The sequence below is a fragment of the Hylobates moloch genome, unplaced genomic scaffold (genome assembly GCF_009828535.3).
Source record: "Hylobates moloch isolate HMO894 unplaced genomic scaffold, HMol_V3 SCAFFOLD_12, whole genome shotgun sequence".
Taxonomy (NCBI): Eukaryota; Metazoa; Chordata; class Mammalia; order Primates; family Hylobatidae; genus Hylobates; species Hylobates moloch.
In genome coordinates this window covers 100,044,588-100,065,931 of record NW_026652287.1, presented here as the reverse complement: position 1 = coordinate 100,065,931, position 21,344 = coordinate 100,044,588, and the positions used below count along the sequence as shown (strand labels likewise).

The 21,344-nt window shown below is 42.1% G+C and overlaps 1 protein-coding gene across 4 annotated transcripts in view; it reads left to right on the top strand.

Annotated features, from left to right (window-relative positions):
• The first annotated feature begins 2,105 nt into the window (after positions 1 to 2,105).
• The window catches only part of BLTP3B (bridge-like lipid transfer protein family member 3B), a 102,610-nt gene continuing 83,371 nt past the window's right edge, over positions 2,106 to 21,344 (top strand). The window contains exons 1-2 of one of the 4 annotated variants that reach the window (XM_032171008.2): positions 2,302 to 2,388; positions 13,029 to 13,174. Coding sequence is in view for 2 of the 4 variants with exons in the window: in XM_032171007.2 (XP_032026898.1) it covers positions 2,345 to 2,388 (44 nt within the window). In the remaining 2 variants the exon portion in view is untranslated. Of the gene's footprint in view, positions 2,389 to 13,028; positions 13,175 to 21,344 lie in introns of all 4 variants that reach the window. The other 3 variants (XM_032171007.2, XM_032171006.2, XM_032171009.2) reach the window with 3 other exon arrangements.

The window sequence follows — 21,344 nt, the reverse complement described above, 5'->3', positions numbered from 1 at the left end:
CAGGCCAGGCATGCTCGCTCACACCTGTAATCCCAGCACTTTGGGAGGCCGAGGCAGGCAGATCACCTGAGGTCAGGAGTTCGAGACCAGCCTGGCCAACATGGCGAAACCCCGTCTCTACTAAAAATACAAAAAATTAGCTGGGCACGGTGGTGCTCTCCTGTTGTCGCAGCTACTCAGGAGGCTGAGGCAGGACAATCGCCCAGTAGGCAAAGGTTGCTGTGAGCCTAGATTGCGCCACTGCACGCCAGCCTGGGCGACAGAGCTAGACTCCATCTCAAAAAAAAAAAAAAAAATACAAATGCTCTTTCCATCTTGTCGCTCCTGTTTATCCGCCCTTTCTCATTTAAGCTTCTTTTTCCTTTCCTCATGACTTACATACCCTTTGATCAAGATTATTCTTGTTCTTGGCTTCAGCTACCACGATTCGTAAGCCGGAATTTCCACCCAAAACTATAACCTTACAAAATTTCCACTGAGAAATCCTCAGAAAGCCTTAACAGCAAGAAATTCAACAGGATCTTATCTCCAAAACTGCCTGTCCAACTATATTACTTAACTAGTGGCATGCCCCGAGCAAAAACCTCAATTACCTTCAATGTTCATCCTTGATTTAATCTCTGGCATGTGTCCTTTACCTTCTTTCACCTCTACTGATACTGTCTTACCTCTCACCTGAAATAATGCCACCACCTTCTCAATGCCCTTTCTGCCTCCATTCTGTTCTCCATCCTCTGAACTGACAGCACAATTGTCTGTAAATATTTTTCTAACTCAGAAATATGAACATCTTCCCCAATTAACCCATCATAGAGGTCTTCAGGACTCACTATTTCCTATAAAATGATGTCTATATATTTACATTTACAATCGCATCTCCCTCCAACTTTTTTTTTTTTTGAGACGGAGTTCCGCTCGTGTTGCCTAGGCTAGAGTGCAGTGGTGCAGTCTTGGCTCACTACAACCTCCATCTCTTGGGTTCAGGCAATTCTTCTCCCTCAGCCTCCCAAGCAGCTGGGATTACAGGCACCCGCCACCATGCCCAGCTAATTTTTTGTATTTTTAGTAGAGACAGAGTTTCACCATGTTGGCCAGGCTGGTCTCTTAACTCCCGACCTCAAGTGATCCACCAGCCTCGGCCTCCCAAAGTGTTGAGATTATAGGCCTGAGTCACCGCGCCCGGCCTAAGCTCATTTTATAGTCTTGTGCTGGTGAATGATTAACAACTAGATCTCTAGGGGGAAAAAACCCTGCTTTCTATGTTGTAAATACTGTCATCATGGCTGATTTCAAACTACCCTTGTGGACAAAAAGAATCAAAGTCTATAAACTATTTGAAGAAATTTATTCTGAGCGAAATATGAGTGACCGTGGCCCATGACACAGCGCTCAGGAGGTCCTGAGAACATGTGCCCAAGGTGGTAGGAGTGCAGCTTGGTTTTATACATTTTAGGGAGGCATAGACATCGATCAAATACATTTAAGAAATACATTGGTTTGGCCGTGTGTGGTGGCTCACGCCTGTAATCCCAGCACTCTGGGAGGCTGAAGCGGGCGGATCATGAGGTCAGGAGATCGAGACCTACTGGCCAATATGGTGAAACCTCATCTCTAATAAAAATACAAAAATCAGCCGGCCGTGGTGGTGCACACCTGTAATCCCAGCTACTCAGGAGGCTGAAGCAGGAGAATCGCTTGAACCCTGGAGGCGGAGGTTGCAATGAGCCGAGATCGTACCACTGGACTCCAGCCTGGGTGACAGAGGGAGACTCGTCAAAAAAAAAAAAAAAAAGAAAAAAAAAAAAAAAAAAATTCTGAGGAAATGAATAAGGGAAGTAGGACATGGAAGGAAAAATCAGCGACAGGTCAGCGATGGAGGCTGGAACGACACCAGCAGAGGGAAGGAGGGAGGATTAAGGCCAAAACGGTTGGTGTATTGGGAGTCAAGGGCCCTGTGTCGCGAGGGCTAAGAGGGACCCTGGGGCTAGGGCTGTAAACCTCCCGCCCCCGCCCAGAGCCGGCCCAGAGCCCGCCCAGAGCCGGCATTGGCCCCGCCCCGCCTCGTGCCGGCCCCGCCTGGAGCCGCCCCGCCCCCGCCCTCCCCCGAGTCTCTTAGGTGATGCTGCAGCCAAGATGGCGCCCGCGGCGGCCGTGGCGGCCTGAGAGCGATGCTCCGGCTTCTCCGCGGCGGCTGTGGCCTTGGCCGGGGCTTCGGGTCTCTCCCGGTCGTGAGCGATCAGCGCCTCTCCTCCGGCCGGGCTAGCCGGGACAGAGAGGAGACGGCGACGAAGAGAGGAGGCAGTGAGCAACAGGACGAGAGCGCGGCGCCTCCAGTCTCGGCACCATGGCCGGGATCATCAAGAAACAAATCCTGAAGCACCTCTCCAGGTCAGTGAGCGCCGCGGATGTCGGCGCCAGTCGGCCTCCGCCCCAGCCCGCACTGGAGTCAGCCTGCGGCTTCGGTAGCGGCGGCGCCTGGCGGCTGTGCGGGAGGCGACCTTCGGACTTCCCCGCTGTGGCCAGGGCAGAGGTCGCGGCCCTGGATCTCTTGTCGCCGGCGGCGCCGGGGGCTGGCCTCACGAGTCGACCCCTGACGCGTCCTCTCCCAGGGCGGGCGCGCGGAGGAGCGCGGAGTGCGGAGCGCGGCGGGCTGGGATCGCTCCCGGCGCGGCGTCTGGGGGCGTCCCGGGTCCGCTCTGTGCGGTACTGAGCAGAGGCTGGAGGTGGCCTGGCGTCACCCAGGTGTCTGGTTAATGTGCTGGGCTCTAACTCGAGCTCGGTGCTCCTTCCCCTTGGAGCAGAGCGGTTCCGTTAACCGAGGGCTTCTGGCGCAGTGTGGACTCTCAGGGGAGGCTATGTTCTCAGTGAAACGTTAACCTTGTGATTGTTCTGAATTCCTCCCACCTTGGCGTTCCCGCTCTGAGGCATCAGAGGGTGTGCCTGTTTGCACAGCTAGGATTTGTTTTAGGTAAATAAGCAGAGTTCGCAGCTTTGGCAAGTTCTTTCTGGAGTCCTATGAGACCCGCATCATTATTACTGAACATTTTTTTGTTGTTGTTTTTTGCTCTTTTTCTTCTGCAACTCTAAAATTCAGGGAGTTAACATCTGTGGTGATTAAACCCAAGACATGTCATTCTCTCCATTTCATAACGCGGTTTTAGTCAGAAACATGACTCAGTAAAGCTGGCAGTTTGTTACTGCTCTTGGCTTCTCCGTGTTTGTCTCAAGACACAGGCTAAATGTATGATCTTGTTCCAAGTTGTTACCAGCGAACTCAAAGCCCTTGGTTAGGATCCCTTTCTGTTCGATTTGTAAGTTAATTTTAACTAATTTTGGGAAGACACTTGGGTATGATGATAGACTTGTATAGTAAACAGAATTCTTGATTTCCCAGATTGTCTTATACCACAGGTTATATATTGGGAACAGAATTCCTACTTCTGTGATTCAGCAAATATTTTCCTCACTTATAATACTGAATAAGATATAGCACTTTTCTTAAAAGTAGCAAAGTATAGCAGCGCGCGTGTGTGTGTACATCTATATACATATATACATATACATACATACACACATATATACATATATACACATATATACATATACATATATACACATATATACATATACATATATACACACATATATACATATACATATATATGTGTATATATGTAGTATTTTTTTAGTAGAGACTGGGTTTCACCATGTTGGCCAGGCTGGTCTTGAACTCCCAACCTCAGGTGATCCGCTCTCTTCGGCCTCCCAGAGTACTGAGATTACAGGTGTGAGCCACCACACCCTGCATGAATATATATTTCTTAATGTTATCACTCATTGGAAAGTTTCTTTTAAAATTATATATATGGTCCAATCCTGAACTATCTTATTTTGGAAGGTTTTATCTATTTTTAATTTATGTCCTCCAGCCTTTCTCATACCCAGCTCCACAAGAAAATATAGATCTGCAGAAAATGATTTGAATGCCTATTTTCTCACTCATCCAAGGATGATGCTGCATAGCTAGTACCACTCTAGATGCTTAGAAGAAAAGTTAATTCAATCAACAAATAGTGCATTGGAGTTTAATTCTTTTATAGAACTCCATTTGAGAGGGGCTCTTAAAAATTAAGAGCATGCATACCAAAGTATAACAAAAAAAATTAAGAACAAAGATGTAATGGCTTACTGCATGAGATAGAAAACACCCATATATTGAAAATTGAGTCCTTAGGGCTAGTTTTTATTTTATTTTTTATTTATATCTTTTTTATTTTTTGAGACAGAGTCTCACTCTGTCTCCCAGGTTGGAGTGCAGTGGCATGATCTCGGCTCACTGCAAGCTCTGCCTGCCGGGTTCACGCCATTCTCCTGCCTCAGCCTCCTGAGTAGCTGGGACTACAGGTGCCCGCCACCACGCCCGGCTAATTTTTTGTATTTTACAAAATACAAAGAGACGGGGTTTCACCGTGTTAGCCAGGATGGTGTCGATCTCCTGACCTCGTGATTCCGCCCGCCTCGGCCTCCCAAAGTGCCGGGATTACAGGCGTGAGCCACCGCGCCCAGCTATTTATATCTTTTTTAAGACGGAGTTTGGCTCTTGTTGCCCAGACTGGAGTGCAATGGCACGATCTCGGCTCACCGCAGCCTCCACCTCCTGGGTTCAATCAATTCTCCTGCCTCAGCCTCCCGAGTAGCTGGGATTACAGGCATGCGCCACCACGCCTGGCTAATTTTGTATTTTTACAAAATGAGGATTTTTTTTTTTTTCAGAGATGAATTTTTGGGACACTTGAGTTTTAAGTTATTTCATATTTCAAAACATCCTTAACTCAGGTGACTAAAGAGTTTGAGACCAGTCTGACCAACACGGTGAAACCCTGTCTTTATTAAAAATACAAAATTAGCCGGGCGTGGTGGCGCATGCCTGTAATCTCAGCTACTTGGGAGGCTGAGGCAGGAGAATTGCTTGAGCCCGGGAGGTGGAAGTTGCAGTGAGCGGAGATCAGGCCATTGCACTCCAGCCTGGGCAACAAGAGCGAAACTCCATCTCAAAAAAAAAAAAAAAGAAAAAAAAAGAAAAGCTATCTGATATGGCCATAGAAGTGAGTTGCTGAAGAAAAGTTAAGGTGCATATAATTGGAGATCAATACTGCTAGGTCTAAAATCTTTCCAGTACTGACCATTCCTAAAAGGAAATGCAGTGTAGCTTATTTAGTCTGCCAGACATTATTTTTTCAAATGCTAACTTCACATCATTACTGATAGGCTAATATTTGTATCATAAACTTTTATGGTAAAGCTCAGTAAATAATTTTTGAGAATTTATGTATTTAACGTTTTTGAGCACATATATATATGCCACATAGTGGGCATTAGAGATACAAAGATGAGTAAGACATGGCTTCAGTTTGTGGGAAGCTTCAGTGATTCCTATTCTAATATAAGAAGCATGAGTAGGATCACTAACTGTAACCTGTTTCTAAATTGGACTACTTGTCTCATTGCAGGTGATGTGAAAAAGGAATAAAAAATAAAAAAAATTGTATTGCCATATGAAATTTGTTAGATTTTGCAACTGGGAAAAAACTGATTTAAATATTGTTTTTTGGATTATAAATTTACTTGAGCATGCAACCTCCTCCTCCTGAATCACATCCTGCCTTAGCCTCCTGAGTAGTGGTTACAGGATGGCCACCACACCACTAATTTTTTTTCACCATGTTGGCCAGGCTGTTCTCGAACTCCTGACCTGTGATCCACCCACCTTGGCCTCCCAAAGTGCTGGGATTACAGGCATGAGCCACCGTGCCTGGCTGACAGTATTCACTTTTAATAATCTCTAATAATGTGAATTTTGACACTGTATATACTAGTTGCTTATTTAAAATAATTTAATGAGTGCCTGCCTTGTACCAAATATTGTACCATACTGCTGGGGATGTAGCAGTTAACACACTAGGCAAAGATCCCTGCCCTCGTGGAGTTTACGTTTTAATCAGAAACAGATAGTAAGTACATAAATAGGTGAAATACTATGTAAGTACAGTATATCAGTGTGTTAAATGCTACTGAAAAAGTAACACAGGGAAAGGGGAGGAGAAGTACAATAAATTGGGGATGGAGTTTGCAATTTTAAATCTGGTGATTGGGAAGGCTTAATTAACAAAGCAATATTTGAGGCCGGGTGTGGTGGCTCACACCTGTAATCCCAGCACTTTGGGAGGCTGAGGCGGGCAGATCACTTCAGGCCAGGAGTTTGAGACCAGCCTGGCCAACATGGTGAAATCCTGTCTCTACTAAAAATACCGAAATTGGCCGAGCGTGGTGGTGCACACCTGTAGTCTCAGCTACTAGAGAGGCTGAGATGGGAGAATTGCTTGAGCCCAGGAGGCAGAGGTTGCAGTGAACTGTGATAGCACCACTACACTCCAGCCTGCAGAGTGAGACCCTGTCTCAAAAAAAAAAAAAAGAAAAAAAAAAGCAATATTTGAGAAGAGACCTGAGAGAGAGAGTGGGAACAAATGCAAAGGGTCCAGAACTGGGAACTTGTTTGATATTTTAAAAACATACGAAGGCCACCAATATAAGTGGAGAGAGTAAAGTGAGAAGAGGAAGATGCGATCAAAGAGAAAACGAGGGCCAGATCATGTGGGACCTTGTAGTGACTTTGACTTTTACTCTGAGATTGGAAGCCACTGGAATGCCTTGAGCCAAGGATCACTCTGGCAGCCATGTGGGAATTAAATAATAGAAGCACAAGGGCAGAAACAGGAACCCAATTAAGAGACGTTAACTATTCAGGTGAGAGAGAAACTGGACTGAACGAAGGCAGATGCAGTGGAGTTGTTGAGATAGTGATAGTCAGGTTCTAGATGTATTTTGAAGGTAGAGACAGGATTGACCAACAGGTAAGATGTGGATTGATAGAGAAGAGAGGAGAGCAGTAATGGGTGACCATCCAGTGTTTGACATAAGCAACATAAGCAATGGAAAAGGTGGAATTGCTGTTAACAAAATCAGAAAATTGGAGAAGACTGCAGGAGGAGCCAGCTTATGGGAGAAGATCAGGAGTTTGTTTTGGATATGTTAAGTTGGATGAAAGTTAGATTTTTTTTTTTTTTTTTTTTTTTTGAGACGGATTCTCGTTCTGTCGCCCAGGCTGGAGTGCAGTGGCACAATCTCAGCTCACTGCAACCCCTGCCTCCTGGGTTCAAGTGATTCTCCTGCCTCAGCCTCCCGAGTGGCTGGGATTACAGGCAGCCACCACCATTTTGGCTAATTTTTTTTTTTAATTTTTTATTTTTAGTAGAGTTGGGGTTTTACCATGTTGGCCAGGCTGGTCTCAAACTCCTGACCTCAAGTGATCCACCTGCCTCAGCTTCCCAAAGTGCTTGGGATTACAGGCCTGAGCCACTGGGCCCAGCCCGAATGTTAGATTTTTAACTGGAGATGTCTTCCCTTTTATTTGTGATCTAATTTAGACTATACATGTTTTAGTCTGACAACAATGGAAGTATGTTTGTGGTTATCCTTTAGCTTATGCAATAAATAATTACTGGGAAGTGAATTGTAAGTTGAATTTTCAGGGGTGGATTTTTTGCTATTGTTTTTTTTTTTCCTTTTAAGTACATGCACTACAGTAGTCCTCCTCCATGGGCAGCACATTTCAAGACCCCCAGTGGATGCCTGAAACTGCAGATAGTACTGAACAATATGTATATTGTGTTTTTTTCTTCATGTACATCCCTCTGGTAAAGTTTAATTTATATATTAGTCATGGTCAGAGAGTAACAAAAACTAATACGAAATAGAAAAATTATAACAATATCTGTATATTGTAATAAAAGTTATGTGAATGTGATCTCTCTCTTTCTCAGACTATCGTACTATACCACAGATAACTGAGACCGTAGAAAGGGAAATCTTGGGTAAGGGAGGACTACTGTATACAGCAGGTGTCTTTCTCTTTCATATTAATTTCCAACTAAAACTGGATACTGATTCTTGTTGGGTGCTTGGTCTAGGAGATGTTGCAATATTAGCATACTAGAATCCTGGAATCAGAAGGGATTTGTTCCTATCTCAGAGAAGGAAATTATTAAAACATTGACGTTTGTGACTTGTCCAAGGTCTCACAGATAGTGTTGAATGGTAAAGTCACTGATCCAGTACTCTTTTCATTGATTTTTCTGTGCTGCCTATTAAGGTGTTTCCTACTCGCCCCCACCCCACCTCAACAGTTTGCTTTTCTTTTTACCCAGTTTTCAACACTACTCTTGTTTTACCATCCTGCTGTAGTATCCCTTAGGAGATTCTTTTATGACTTGAGAATCATTTGACTCTGCAGTCCTTTGAAGTTAGAGGAACATAATGTTTTGACTCAGCATTTCTTGAAAGTTGGGGGATGTCTCTGGCCGTTTTGTGTTGCTATAAAAGATTATGGGGCTGGGTAATTTATTTTAAAAGAGAGGTTTTATTATTTATTTATTTTGAGACAGAGTCTCACCCTGTTGCCAGGCTGGAGTGCAGTGGCGTGATCTCAGCTCACTGCAAGCTCCGCCTCCTGGGTTCATGCCATTCTCCTGCCTCAGCCTCCCGAGTAGCTGGGACTACAGGCACCCGCCACCACCCCTGGCTAAATTTTTTTATTTTTGTAGAGACAGGGTTTCACCATGTTAACTAGGATGGTCTCGATCTCCTGACCTCATGATCCGCCTGCCTCAGCCTCCCAAAGTGCTGGGATTACAGATGTGAGCCACCGCGCCCGGCCTATTTATTTATTTTTGAGACAGAGTTTACTCTGTTGCTCAGGCTGGAGAACAGTGGCACAATCTCAGCTCACTGTAACCTCCACCTCTCAGGCTTAAGCAATTCTTATGCCTCAGCCTCCCGAGTAGCTGGGATTACAGTCATGTGCCGCCACACCTGGCTAATTTTTGTATTTTTAGTAGAGATGGGGTTTCACCTTGTTGGCTAGGCTGGTCTCAGATTCCTGGCCTCAAGTGATCCACCTGCCTTGGCCTCCCAAAGTGCTGGGATTACAGGCGTGAGTCACCACACCCGGCCAAAAAAGAGGTATATTTATAAAGAAAAGAGGTTTATTTAGCTCATGGTTCTACTGGCTGAGAAGTTCAAGGGCATGGTGCTGGCTTCCAGATAGGGCTTTTATGCTGCATGACAACATAGTGGAGAAGGTAAAGGGACGCAAACACTTGAAGAGGGGAGAGCCTGAGGGATGTTCTGGCTTTATAACAACCTATTCACGTGGGAACTACTTTATTTTCTGTGAGAGCTTACTACTGCAAGAACAATACCAAGCCATTTATGAAGACTCTGCCCCCATGACCCAAACACTTCCTACTAGGTGCCACCTCCCAACACTGTCACATTCAGGATCAGATTTCAACATGAATTTTGTTGGGGACAAATAAACCATATTCAGACTCTAGCAGGAAAACATTATTTGTCTTTTTTTTTCTTTTCTTTTTTTGAATAATTTTCCTTTTTTGCAGTATTACACTTTGCTTTAGTACTGCAGTTTAAACACTTTTTAAATAGGTTGATCTCTTATCAAATACATGTGTTTTAAATTCTGCATATTGTATGCTTAGGATGAATAATTTTTTCAACAGTGGGTATGGCTGGGCACGGTGGTTCACACCTGTAATCCCAGCACTTTGGGAGGCCAAGGTGGGTAGATCACCTGAGGTCAGGAGTTCGAGACCAGCCTGGCCAATATGGTGAAACCCCATCTCTACTTAAAAATACAAAAAATTAGCCGGGCATGGTGGCGCATGCCTGTAGTCCCCGCTACTCAAGAGGCTGAGGCAGGAGAATTGCTTGAGCCCAGGAGGCAGAGGTTGCAGTGAGCTGAGATTGTGCCCCTGGACTCCAGCCTGGGCAACAGAGTGAGACTCCATCTCAAAAACAAAACAAAACAGTGGATATTAGTGGCTGGAGTTTAGTTTGAATGTAAGTTACAAGTAAAAGACTTTTGGTTATTTTCATAAGTGAAAATCGAGTAGTTATATTAAAATCAAGTTATTCAAATAAAATTGAAGCCAGTATGATTCAGGATATAATTTATTGTTTGGTTTTTCAGACATTATATTCACTAATAGTTTGATTGACAGTTTATTGACTTATTTTAAGATTATTCCCAGCCAAGATGAATGTTGTGTATAAACTTTGAATTTCCGTATTAGTCATCAACTAGGTCGAATTTGAACTCTATGCATATTTACTCTTTTTCTACCCAAAAATACTACTAAGAAAGAGACCTGCCTTCTTTTTACCACTACTAGTATAGCATCAAATGTTTTCCTTTACTGTTGTCTATTTGTAAATCTTTAAAAAAATTTTGTAATAAATTAAAAAAATATATATTTTAAAAGTTTAAATTAGTTTTTTTTTTTTTTTTTTTGAGACAGGGTCTTGCTCTGTCACCCAGGCTGGAGTGCAGTGGCATGATTACAGCTCACTGCAGCCTTGACTTCCCAGGCTCTAGCAATCCTCCCACTTCAGCCTCCTGAGTAGTGGGGACCACAGGTGTGCACCACCTTGACTGGTGAATTATTGTATTTTTGGTAGAGATGAGATTTTGCCATGTTGCCCAGGCTAGTCTCAAACTCTTGAGCTCAAGCAATCCACCCACTTGGGCCTCCCAAAGTGCTGTGATTACAGGCATGAGCCACTATTTGTAAATCTTTTGTGTGTACTTTTGTTGTTAGGGATGAGTATTTGGGAATAAACTTCATGATACCAGAAAATTCAGTGATTTTAAGATATGGCAAAAAACTATATATATATATGTATGTATGTATGTATGTATGTATTTTTTTGAGATGGAGTTTCATTCTTGTCGCCCAGGCATGGAGCGATCTCAGCTCACTGCAACCTCCACCTCCTGGGTTCAAGTGATTCTCCTGCCTCAGCCTCCCAAGTAGCTGGGATTACAGATGCCTGCCACCACGCCCAGCTAATTTTTGTTTGTTTTTAGTAGAGACAGGGTCTCACCATGTTGACCAGGCTGGTCTCAAACTCCTGACCTCAGGTGATCCGCCTGCCTTGGCCTCCCAAAGTGCTGGGATTACAGGCATGAGCCACCGCGCCCAGCCCCAACTTGTTACTTTTGCTGTGCTGCAACTTTATATATAACTGAAATGCACTATAAAGAGGGGCATCCATAAAATGTAAGATTTATCTTATTTTTAAAGAATATAGGTATTATTGAGTATGATTTTGATTATCCTTGTTGGTAGATTGTTCATTCCTACCAGTACTTAAGGAAGGTTCTGTAAAATATACAAATAAAATTAAGATATAGGAATGTTTTCTGGAAACAGTCTGGTAGATGGGTGAATAAATAGAATTCAAGATAGATAATGAATCTTATGAGAGAGTCACAAGCAAAATGCTATGCAACCTTAACAGAGAGACGGTGAAACAGAGGTGGTCTGAATGTCAGAAAAGCTTGTAAAGAAATAATGAAATAAGGCCCGGGTGTGGTGGCTCACACCTGTAATCCTAGCACTTTGGGAGGCCAAGGCAGGCGCATCACTTGAGGTCAGGAGTTTAAGACCAGCCTGGCCAACATGGTGAAACCCCGTTTCTGCTAAAAATACAAAACAATTACCTGGGTGTAGTGGCGCAAGCCTGTAATCCCGGATACTCAGGAGGCTGAGGCAGGAGAATCACTTGAACCAGGAAGTGGAGGCTTCAGTGAACCAAGATCGTGCCACACTGCACTCCAGCCTGGGCAACAGAGTTAGACTCCGTCCCAAGGAAAAAAAAAAAAAAGGACATAAATGACAGCTTGAGAGTAATAAAATAGTTATTAAATCTGTTTTCCTGGACTAGGGTGTGTATACAAAGGAAATATTTAAGGCAAATATCCAGAGAAGTTAAGGGTAATTTTTTAGGTCCTCCAAATTTGGCTGCAATTTTAATTTCCAATATTACAGTTTTCTCCTTTTTTTCCACCCATCTTTTGTTGTCTTATTCCTGCAGCCAAATTGTCTGCATCTCTTCATAATAGGCCTTCTTCTCTCAGCTTTATTTTAGTAGTACATTTTCCATGGGCAGCTTTAACGAGGCTAATCATTGGCCTCCATTTTAAAACTCCTTTAGGTCTTAAAGCATATCCTGTTTTATTAAAACAAATGCTTTGTTTTTTGTTAATTGTGTGGACAGTCATCTCTTTAAGGGCAGAATTGCCCCGACAATGTTTTAGAAGCCAGGAACTTTGCTTGTCTTGTTCACCATTGTATCTTTAGCATCCGCCACAGGACTGCAGTACATAGTAGTAATTCAAAAACATTTTTAACTGACCGGAGAAATAAATTTGTACTACTTTGGCCTCCATAGAATACATAGAACATAAATTGGTTGCCCTGAATACATTTTTGGCAGGTTTAACTAGTTGACTCATATCCAGAAAATTTAGATTAAAAGCTTTTCTCCCCCCCTCCCCCCGAATACTATAGTTTTCCAATTTATTTTTGAGTATATAGATATGGCCTATTGCTGGATATCTCTTTGGTTTGTGGATTGTTTTTATGGGTAGCTTTATGCCTCAGTATTCTCGGTGAAATGAGAATTACAGTTAAAAGTGGGGCTTTTGTCACTTAAACCAGTTTGATAATCTGTATGTGTAGATTGCTTGCTTTGTAGATTGCTTGTTTAATTGATTTCATTTAATGTAAATTATACAGTTCAGCTTTTGTATAACTTCTACGACATAGTATCTCATTTTTGCTAATTGACAGTTTAATATAAAATTAAAAAGATAATGTGAATGTAATTGGGGAGTAGTAGTAACAGTGATAGAGAAAATGAAGAAAATCTTAAATGGTTAATTCATCTTAGAATTTAGGCAGTTTGCCTTTAGTTAATCCAATGTGAAATGCAACTGTATTTTTTTTCCAAAGGGCACCACAGCTAAATTTTTTTTATCATCATTCCTTTCCTCTTCCTTCCCTTAAACTTGCTCCCTTCTGTGTCCCCTGTGTACCCATTCCCTGCAGCGTTCCCTGCTGGCTGTGGTGGAGATTGGTGTGCTGTGAATTGCATAATCACCCAAATGAGTACCAGAGGAGTCTAAGAAACCCTGGCAACTGACTGCTTGCTTTCACCAGGAATAGGGACCTTTTTCTGAATTTCCTGCCCTCAGGTAATACGTCTATTCCCCATCCTTTTTTTTTTTTCATTCTATAAATGCAAGCACTTAATAATGCCCCACATAAAGATACTTTGAGAATATTTTCTTACTGTTTTAGTCAGATACCTATTTCATTTTCTTTACTATGTAGCTAGAGACTCATGTAATTCCTCTCTGAGTGTCTTCTCTTTCTTTTTTTTTTTTTTGAGACGGAGTCTCGCCCTGTAGTCAGTGTCTTTTCTAACAGATAAGGTTTGGCAACATACTTAAAATTATAACCATCTCTTCCTGATGTTGCAAGAGAGTTTTGTAACTTCCTGCCAGCTGTTTGGAAATAGTAGTTAGCATTTGATCTACTTCTAAATGAATGGGTAGTGCTTCTTAGTCTAATGTAATTAGTGAGGTATGAAGGCTCCTTTGATAAAGAGGCTGTTTTGAATAATTCTCTCATTCGTCATTGAGGGATTTAAGAATTTATTTGTGTATTTAATGATAGTTATAATCTTTATCAAAGAGATTGAAATAGTCTCACAAACAGTAGTGCAAATGGGATTCTTTTTTTGTTTTTTGAAGTGGTGGGGGTGGTGGGGGGAAAAGGTGTTGCTCTGTTGCCTAGGCTAGAGGGCAGTAGTGCAGTCACAGCTCATTATAACCTCAAACTCCTGGGCCCCAGTGATCCTCCTGCTTCAGCCATCAGAGTAGCTGGGACTACAGGCATGTACCCCATGCCTGGCTGAGTTTTTAAATTTTTATAGAAATGAAGTCTCACTATGTTGCCCAGGCTGGTCTCAGAACTCCTGGGCTCAAGCAGTCCTCCCACCTAGGCCTCCCAAAGTGCTGGGATTACAGGTATGCACCAGCATGCTCTGCCAGGATTCATTTTTGAAGAGTTTGAGGGTTTTACCGCATTATCTTCTACCCTCTCCTGTCTTTTTAAAAATTTCATTATCAGGGAAAGCGATTATGTTATAAAACCAGGTTCTTGGAAATGGTGCTGAATTTCTTTGAATTTAAGACTCAGTGAAAAACCTAGAAACTCCTATCACTGAATACTTCTAATTCTTGGGAAATTTATCCACATAAATACTTTGAACTTCCAAAAGTCTTGTAATAAATTGTTAAACGCCACAAGTAGAATTGTGCAACTTATTACATCCTTACCTAAGAGTAATGGACAACTGAGAAACTTGTTGGCTGTATGCTAAAGCAATTGTATAGGCCTAGTGGCCTAAACATTGTTTTATGTTCTTGTCTGCATTGATTCCATGCTTTCATTTGGGAACTTGGATCTCAAACAGAATCGCCAAGGGAAAGGTGCCAAGCTTTAACCTCAGGTAGAAACCTTTGAGATTCACTTTAGTACATTAATAGTTAAGGTCTTTTACTGTTTAAAATGGCTTTCAAGTATGGTTCTGATTTTGTGTATACCTCTAGCAAATCCTCTGAGACACTTACTCGTGAACTATAATCGCAATTGTAGCCCTTTGTTTTTTTCTAGATTATACCTCCTTAAAACATATCTTTTTTTTTTTGGCCTGGTTTATGCTTAGCTTATTCAAGATGAAGTGTTATGATTGTATTCCAAGTTTTAACCACAGCTATCCATGTGTTTATTCAAATCACCTACCAAGATTAATTCCTTTTTCTTCTTTACCTTCCTGTTTTAATCAGTCATGATTATATTGAAATAACTATTGAACTTATCTTCTTTATCCTGAACCTAGGACATAGCAGGCTGCTTGGAATAAAGTAGATATCAGTAAGATTTGAATATCTCTCATCACCAGATTTCATTAGTTATTTATTGCATCAGTTGTTGCAACTAAACGCTAAGTATTTTCATCTCCTTTGGGTCTCATACTTCTGTATTCCATCCTTGGCACTGTAAGAGAAAGATGTTTCCAAAATGCTAATCTTAACATTTAATTTCTTGCTAAAAATCTTTTAATGGCTCCTGTTTAAGCTTTTTTTTTAATAAAAAAATTTTGTTTGTAACAGTAGAATTTTTGTGCCCAAAGAGATTTTAAAAGAGAACTTTACTACGTAAAGTAGACAAAAGTAGAGCTCCTCTAGTTGAATCAGTAATTGGATGGTGGGTGGTGGTGGTTCCTTTGGCATATTCTTTCTTTCTTTTTTTCTCCTCCCACTTGAGTTGAACCATGAGCAGTCTTCTTAGGGGCACTGTGGGAACAACATTGATGTATAGGTTAAAACCCATATTCCTTGGCATGGAAAACAAGAGTCCTTCATCATCTGGCTTCAGTTGGCTTCTCAAGGAATATTGTTTCTTTCCAAACTACCTGATGCCTTATCTTAACATCTGTGCCTACTGTGTGTGACCCTATAATCTTGAACATGCTGCTGCTGCCTCTGAAATGTCCTTCTCTCTGCCTTATTCACTTGGCAAAAACGTACTGTTAAAAACGTAGCTTGAGTGCTGCCTACTTTTAGGAAGCCTTCCCAAAGTCTTCTTTACTATTTTCTTTATTTTAATAGATAGCCTTACTCTTTTGCCCAGGCTGTTCTTGAACTCCTGGGCTCAAGTGATCCTCCCACCTCAGCCTCCCAAAGTGTTGGGATTACAGGCATGAGCCACTGCACCCGGATATCTACTTTACTATTAACAGAATTGATCATCACCCTTTTCCTTGTGACTCCATTTTATCCTGTTGCCATTTTTATTGTGTGACCTATCACATAGTACCCAGCACATAGTAAGATCATAACATATTGCAATGATTTATTTATACGCTTGCTTCTAATAATAAAATGTGAAGTTCTTGAAAAACAGTAACTATTTCTTATTTGTTTAAATTTCCCAAGAGCCTAATGAGTGACTGGCAAATAGTAGGCACTCAGTTTTTGCTGTGAAAGATATATGTCTAGTTGTGTCAGATCTTCTGATATTTCAATAAAATCTGGATGCCCATATTTTCTGCCCTGCCCTGCCCCCCTCACTCTGTTGCCCATGCTGGAGTGCTATGGCGTGATCACAGCTCACTGCAGCCTTGACCTCCCAGGCGTAAGTGATCCTTCTGCTTTACCCTCCCAAGAAGTTGAGACCACAGGTACACCACCATGCTCGGCTAATGTTTAATTTTTTCTAGAGATGGGGTCTCCCTATGTTTCCTAGACTGGTCTCGAACTCTTGCCCTCAGGTAATCCTCCTGCCTTGGGCCTCCCAAAGTGTTGAGATTGTAGGTATTAGCCACCATACCCAGCCTGATGCCCAGATTTTTTTTTTTTTGAGATGGAAACCGGTCACTCTGTCACCCAGGCTGGAGTGCAGTGGTGCAATCTTGGCTCACTGTAGCCTCTGCCTCCCGGGTTCTAGCGATTCTCCTGCCTCAGCCTCCCTGAGTAGCTGGGATTACAGGCGTGCGCCCCCATGTCTGGCTAATTTTTGTATTTTTAGTAGAGATGGGGTTTCACCATGTTGGCCAGGCTTATCTGGAACTCCTGACCTCAGATGACCTGCCCATCTCGGCCTCCCAGAGTGCTGGGATTACAGGCGTGAGCCACTGTGCCCGGCTTCAATGCCCAGATTTTAATGTAAGTTATATATATATATGTATATAATGTAAGGTCTACATATATATATAAAATGTAAGGTCTACATATATATATATAAAATGTAAGGTCTACATATATATATATATATAAAATGTAAGGTCTACATATATATGGGGTTTTTTTTTTTTTTAGGCGGGGTCTCACTCTGTCACCCAGGTGGGAGTATAGTGGTATGATCATAACTCAATGCAACTTTTAGCTCCTGGGATCAAATGATCCTTCTGCCTCAGCCTTCCAAGTGGCTAGGAGTACAGGTGTGTGCCACCATGCCCAGCTAATTTTTGTTTTTATGATTATTATTTTTTGAGACTGAGTCTCACTCTGTTTTCCAGGCTAGAGTACAGTGGAGCAATCTTGGCTCACTGCAACCTCTGCCTCCTGGGTTAAAGTGATTCTCCTGTGTTAGCCTCCTTGAATAGCTGGGATTACAGATGTGTGCCACCACGCCCAGCTAATTTTTTTGTATTTTTAGTAGAGACGGGGTTTCACCATGTTGGTCAGGCTGATCTCGAACTCCCGAGCTCGTGATCTACCCTCCTCAGCCTCTCAGAGTGCTGGGATCACAGGCGTGAGCCACCATGCCCAGCTAGTTGTTTTTTTTTTAAATATTTTGTAGAGACAGGACCTCTGTGTTGCCCAGGCTGGTCTCAAACTCCTGGTGTCAAGCAGTCCTCCTTGCCTCAGCCTCCCTCAGTGCTGGGATTACAGGCGTGAGCCACTGTGCCCTGCCTAGGTCTACCCATTTTTAATGGTTTTTATTTATTTATTTGAGAGACAAGGTCTCACTCTCTCTCCCAGACTGGAGTGCATGGTGTTATCATAGTGCACACTTAAATGCAGCCTGAAACTTCTTGGCTCAAGTGATCCTCCTGCCTCAGCCTCCCAAGTAGCTAGGTCTACAGGCATGCACCACCATGCCTGGCTAATTAAAAAAAAAAAAATTCTTGTAGAGATGGGGTCTTGCTATGTTTCCCAGGCTGATCTTGAACTCCTAGCTTCAAGCAGTCTTTCTGTCTTCGGCCTTCCAAAGTGTTGTGGGTACAGGCATGAGCCACAATGCCTATCCTATTTTAAAGGTTAACAACAAATTGAGATTTTTTAAAACACTGTGTGGGCCAAATAGTATCTGTGGGCAGACAGCTTACAGGCTGCCAGTTTGCATTCTTTCATTCTTTAAATGTTTATTTGGAAAAACTGGTTATATGTGATTGATTTTTTTTCATTACACGCATAATTACAAAAATAACCAAGCCAAACAAACTCTGTGTAAATTGAGAATGCATTAAAAAAAAAAAAGGCAGTTTAAACCATTGGGAGCATACTTTGATTCTTGTTCCATTAACATTGTAGGTTTTAGTTTAAAAAATTTATGCCTTGACGTTAATCATACTCAAAGAGCCTGTCCGTCAGAAGTTCTGGAGGCCCAGACTTGCAACTGTTTTGGTGGGTGAGGACTGGGGTGACGGAGGGCAGTCTTGGGACTGAGCCCTCAGCATGTGGGATTTGGGATCTGAAACTATCTCCAGGTAGACAGTGTCTGAACTGAATTAGAGGGCACCCAGCTGGTGTCCACTGCTTGGTGTGTGGGGGAGAAAACTCGACACACACGGTCACAGAATTTTTCTGTGTTGATGATTATTGTTGTGTGAGCAGAGGAAAAACATGGTTAGAGAGTTTCCATATACACTATAACACTCAGTTCCTTCTAAAATACCATTTTTTAAAAAATTGTTTTTGGCTCTGTCTGCCCTGACTATAGTAAGCCCTACAGGGCAAAGATCTTTGTCTGGTCTCTCATACATCCCAAGCACCCAGATTGGTGTCTGCCACATAGTAGGTCTTCAGTAAATATTTGTTGAATGTACAACACCTTTAATCTCTCAGACACTCTGCCAGGGACTGAGGACAAGATCCCTGCTCTCCTGGAGCTGATCTTCTAGTTGGGGAGAGGCAAACATGTAAGAAGGCAAGTAATTGCAAATTCTGATAGACCAGGAAGATCAAAGTGGATGAAGCGAGCAGAGCATGGGAGGGGAGGAGAGAGGAGAGAAGCTGCTCTGGAGGAGTGATGAATTAGGGTAAACCTAAGAGATGAGAAGGATGAGAGGGTGAAGAGCATGCCAGGCACAGGGAGCTGCGTGTTCAACTGTTCTCAGGGGAGAAAGTTTGGCCTTCTCTAGGAACAGACGAAGAGAAGGCAAGGGATACTAAGGGAGATGGTGCAAGGGCTTTTGGGCTTTGGGGGAGTTTGGGGTTTATCCAAAATGTAGTAGAGAAGAGGGTTCTTGAAGAGTTTTCAGCAGGGATGGGGCATGTGGGATTTGTGTAAAGCAGGGAGCAAACTACAGCTCAAGGGCCTGCTTTGGCTCACTGCCTGTTTTTGGAAACAAAGTTTTATTGGATCACAGACACACTATTAGTTTTCTTAGGAGCTACAAAGGCAGAATTTATGAAAAAAGAAAATGTTTATGCCTGGAATATATGCTAAGTCTTACAAATTTACACTGAAAGCTCCTTGAGGGTAAGAGTTGCCATATACTGCTACAATGCCTAGTAAATGCTCAGTAAATATGGTTGAACTGAAAATTTATCAGTATGATAATGGAATGGTAACTGATCCTAAAATACCTCTTAAATTAAAATTGTACAGGTTTGATTATAGTCTGGGCTCTACTTTAGTGTCACCTTCAGCATTTGACTTAACCTCTCTAGGCTTCACATTCTCTACTATAAAATGAGGAGGTTGGATTAAATTATTTGATATTCTTTGAAGTATGAGGACTGCCTATGGCTCCACTTTTTTAAGCTTAAAATTGCTTCTAATATCTTCATTGGATGGCAGATGCAATGGGGTGGTTTTCAAAAGGCCATAGTTCTAATACCTTATGTATTTTTATTCTGTTGTATTTTATTAATAGTTAACAAGTTCATTTATTTTATTTTATTATTTGAGATGGAGTCTCACTGTGTTGCTCAGGCTGGTCTGGAACTCCTGGGCTTAAGTAATCCCACCTTAGCCTCCTGAGTATCTGGGATTACAAGCAGGCACCACCATGCCTGGCTAAATTCATTATTTTTTAAGATATTTATATATACACATATGTGTGTGTGTGTGTGTATATATATATATATATATATAGTTTGTATATATCTTATTTGAACAGCTTTATTAAAATATAACTGATTTATAGGCAGTAAACTGCACATATTTAAGGTGTACAATTTGATGACTTTTCTTTTTTTTTTTTTTGAGACGGACTTTCACTCTTGTTGCCCATGCTGGAGTGCAGTGGCACGATCTCAGCTCACCACAACCTCCGCCTCCTGGGTTCAAGCAATTCTCCTGCCTCAGCTTCCCGAATAGCTGGGCTTACAGGCGGGTGCCACCATGCCTGGCTAATTTTGTACTTTTAGTAGAGACAGGGTTTCACCATGTTGGTCAGACTGGTCTCGAACTCCCGACCTCAGGTGATCTGCCCGCCTTGGCCTCCCAAAGTGTTGGGATTACAAGCTTGAGCCACCATGCCTGGCCTGATGAAATTTTAACATATATGTAATCATAATACCATTACCATAATTAAGAAAATGAATATTCACCACCCTCAAAAGTTTTCTCACGCTCCTTTGTAATCCTCTCTCTTCTTCTGCCTCATTCCTGGGCAACCACTGATCTATTTTATATCACTTAGGTTAGTTTGCATTTTCTGCTTTTTTTGTTTGTTTGTTTTTTTTTTTTCCATGAGATGGAGTTTCACTCTTGTTGCCCAGGCTGGAGTACAATGACACTATCTCGGCTCACATAGTAGGTCCTCAGTGCAACCTCCACCTCCCAGGTTCAAGCAATTCTCCTGCCTCACCCTCCCGAGTAGCTGGGATTACAGGCATGCGCCACCACACCCCACTAAAAATTTTATATTTTTAGTAGAGGCATGGTTTCTCCATGTTGGTCAGGCTGGTCTCAAACTCCCTACCTCAGGTGATCCGCCCACCTCGGCCTCCCAAAGTGCTGGGATTACAGGCGTGTGCCACTGTGCCCGGCCTAGTTTGCATTTTCTAGATTTTTATATAAATATGCATTTTTTCCTGGCTTCTTTCACTCAGCATAATTATCTTGCAATTAATCTATTTTGTCGTATGCATACATTCTTATTGCTGAGTATTCTATTGTGGATATGCCACAATTTATCCATTTACCTTTTGATAGATATTTGGGTTGTGTCCATTTGTCAGCTATTAGAAATAAAGCTATTATGAACATTCATGTATAAATCTTCATGAGGACATAGGCCTTTCTCTCTCTCTCTCTTTTACATAATTGTATGTGCTATGTTTTCATATGAAGGACCTAAACTTTTCATTCCTTTTAAGTAAATTCCTAGTAGTAGAATGGTTAGGTATATGCCAGGTATATGCATCAATTTAAAAACAAATTCCAAACAGCCTTCCAAAGTGGTTTCAACTTGTTCATTTTGCATTCTCACAAATACGTATATGAGAGTTCCAGTTGCTCCATATCTTCACCAATACTCAGTATAGTTAGCCTTTTTAATTTTAGCTATTTTAATGGATAAGTAGTGGTATCTTACTGTGGTTTTTAATTTGCAGTTTT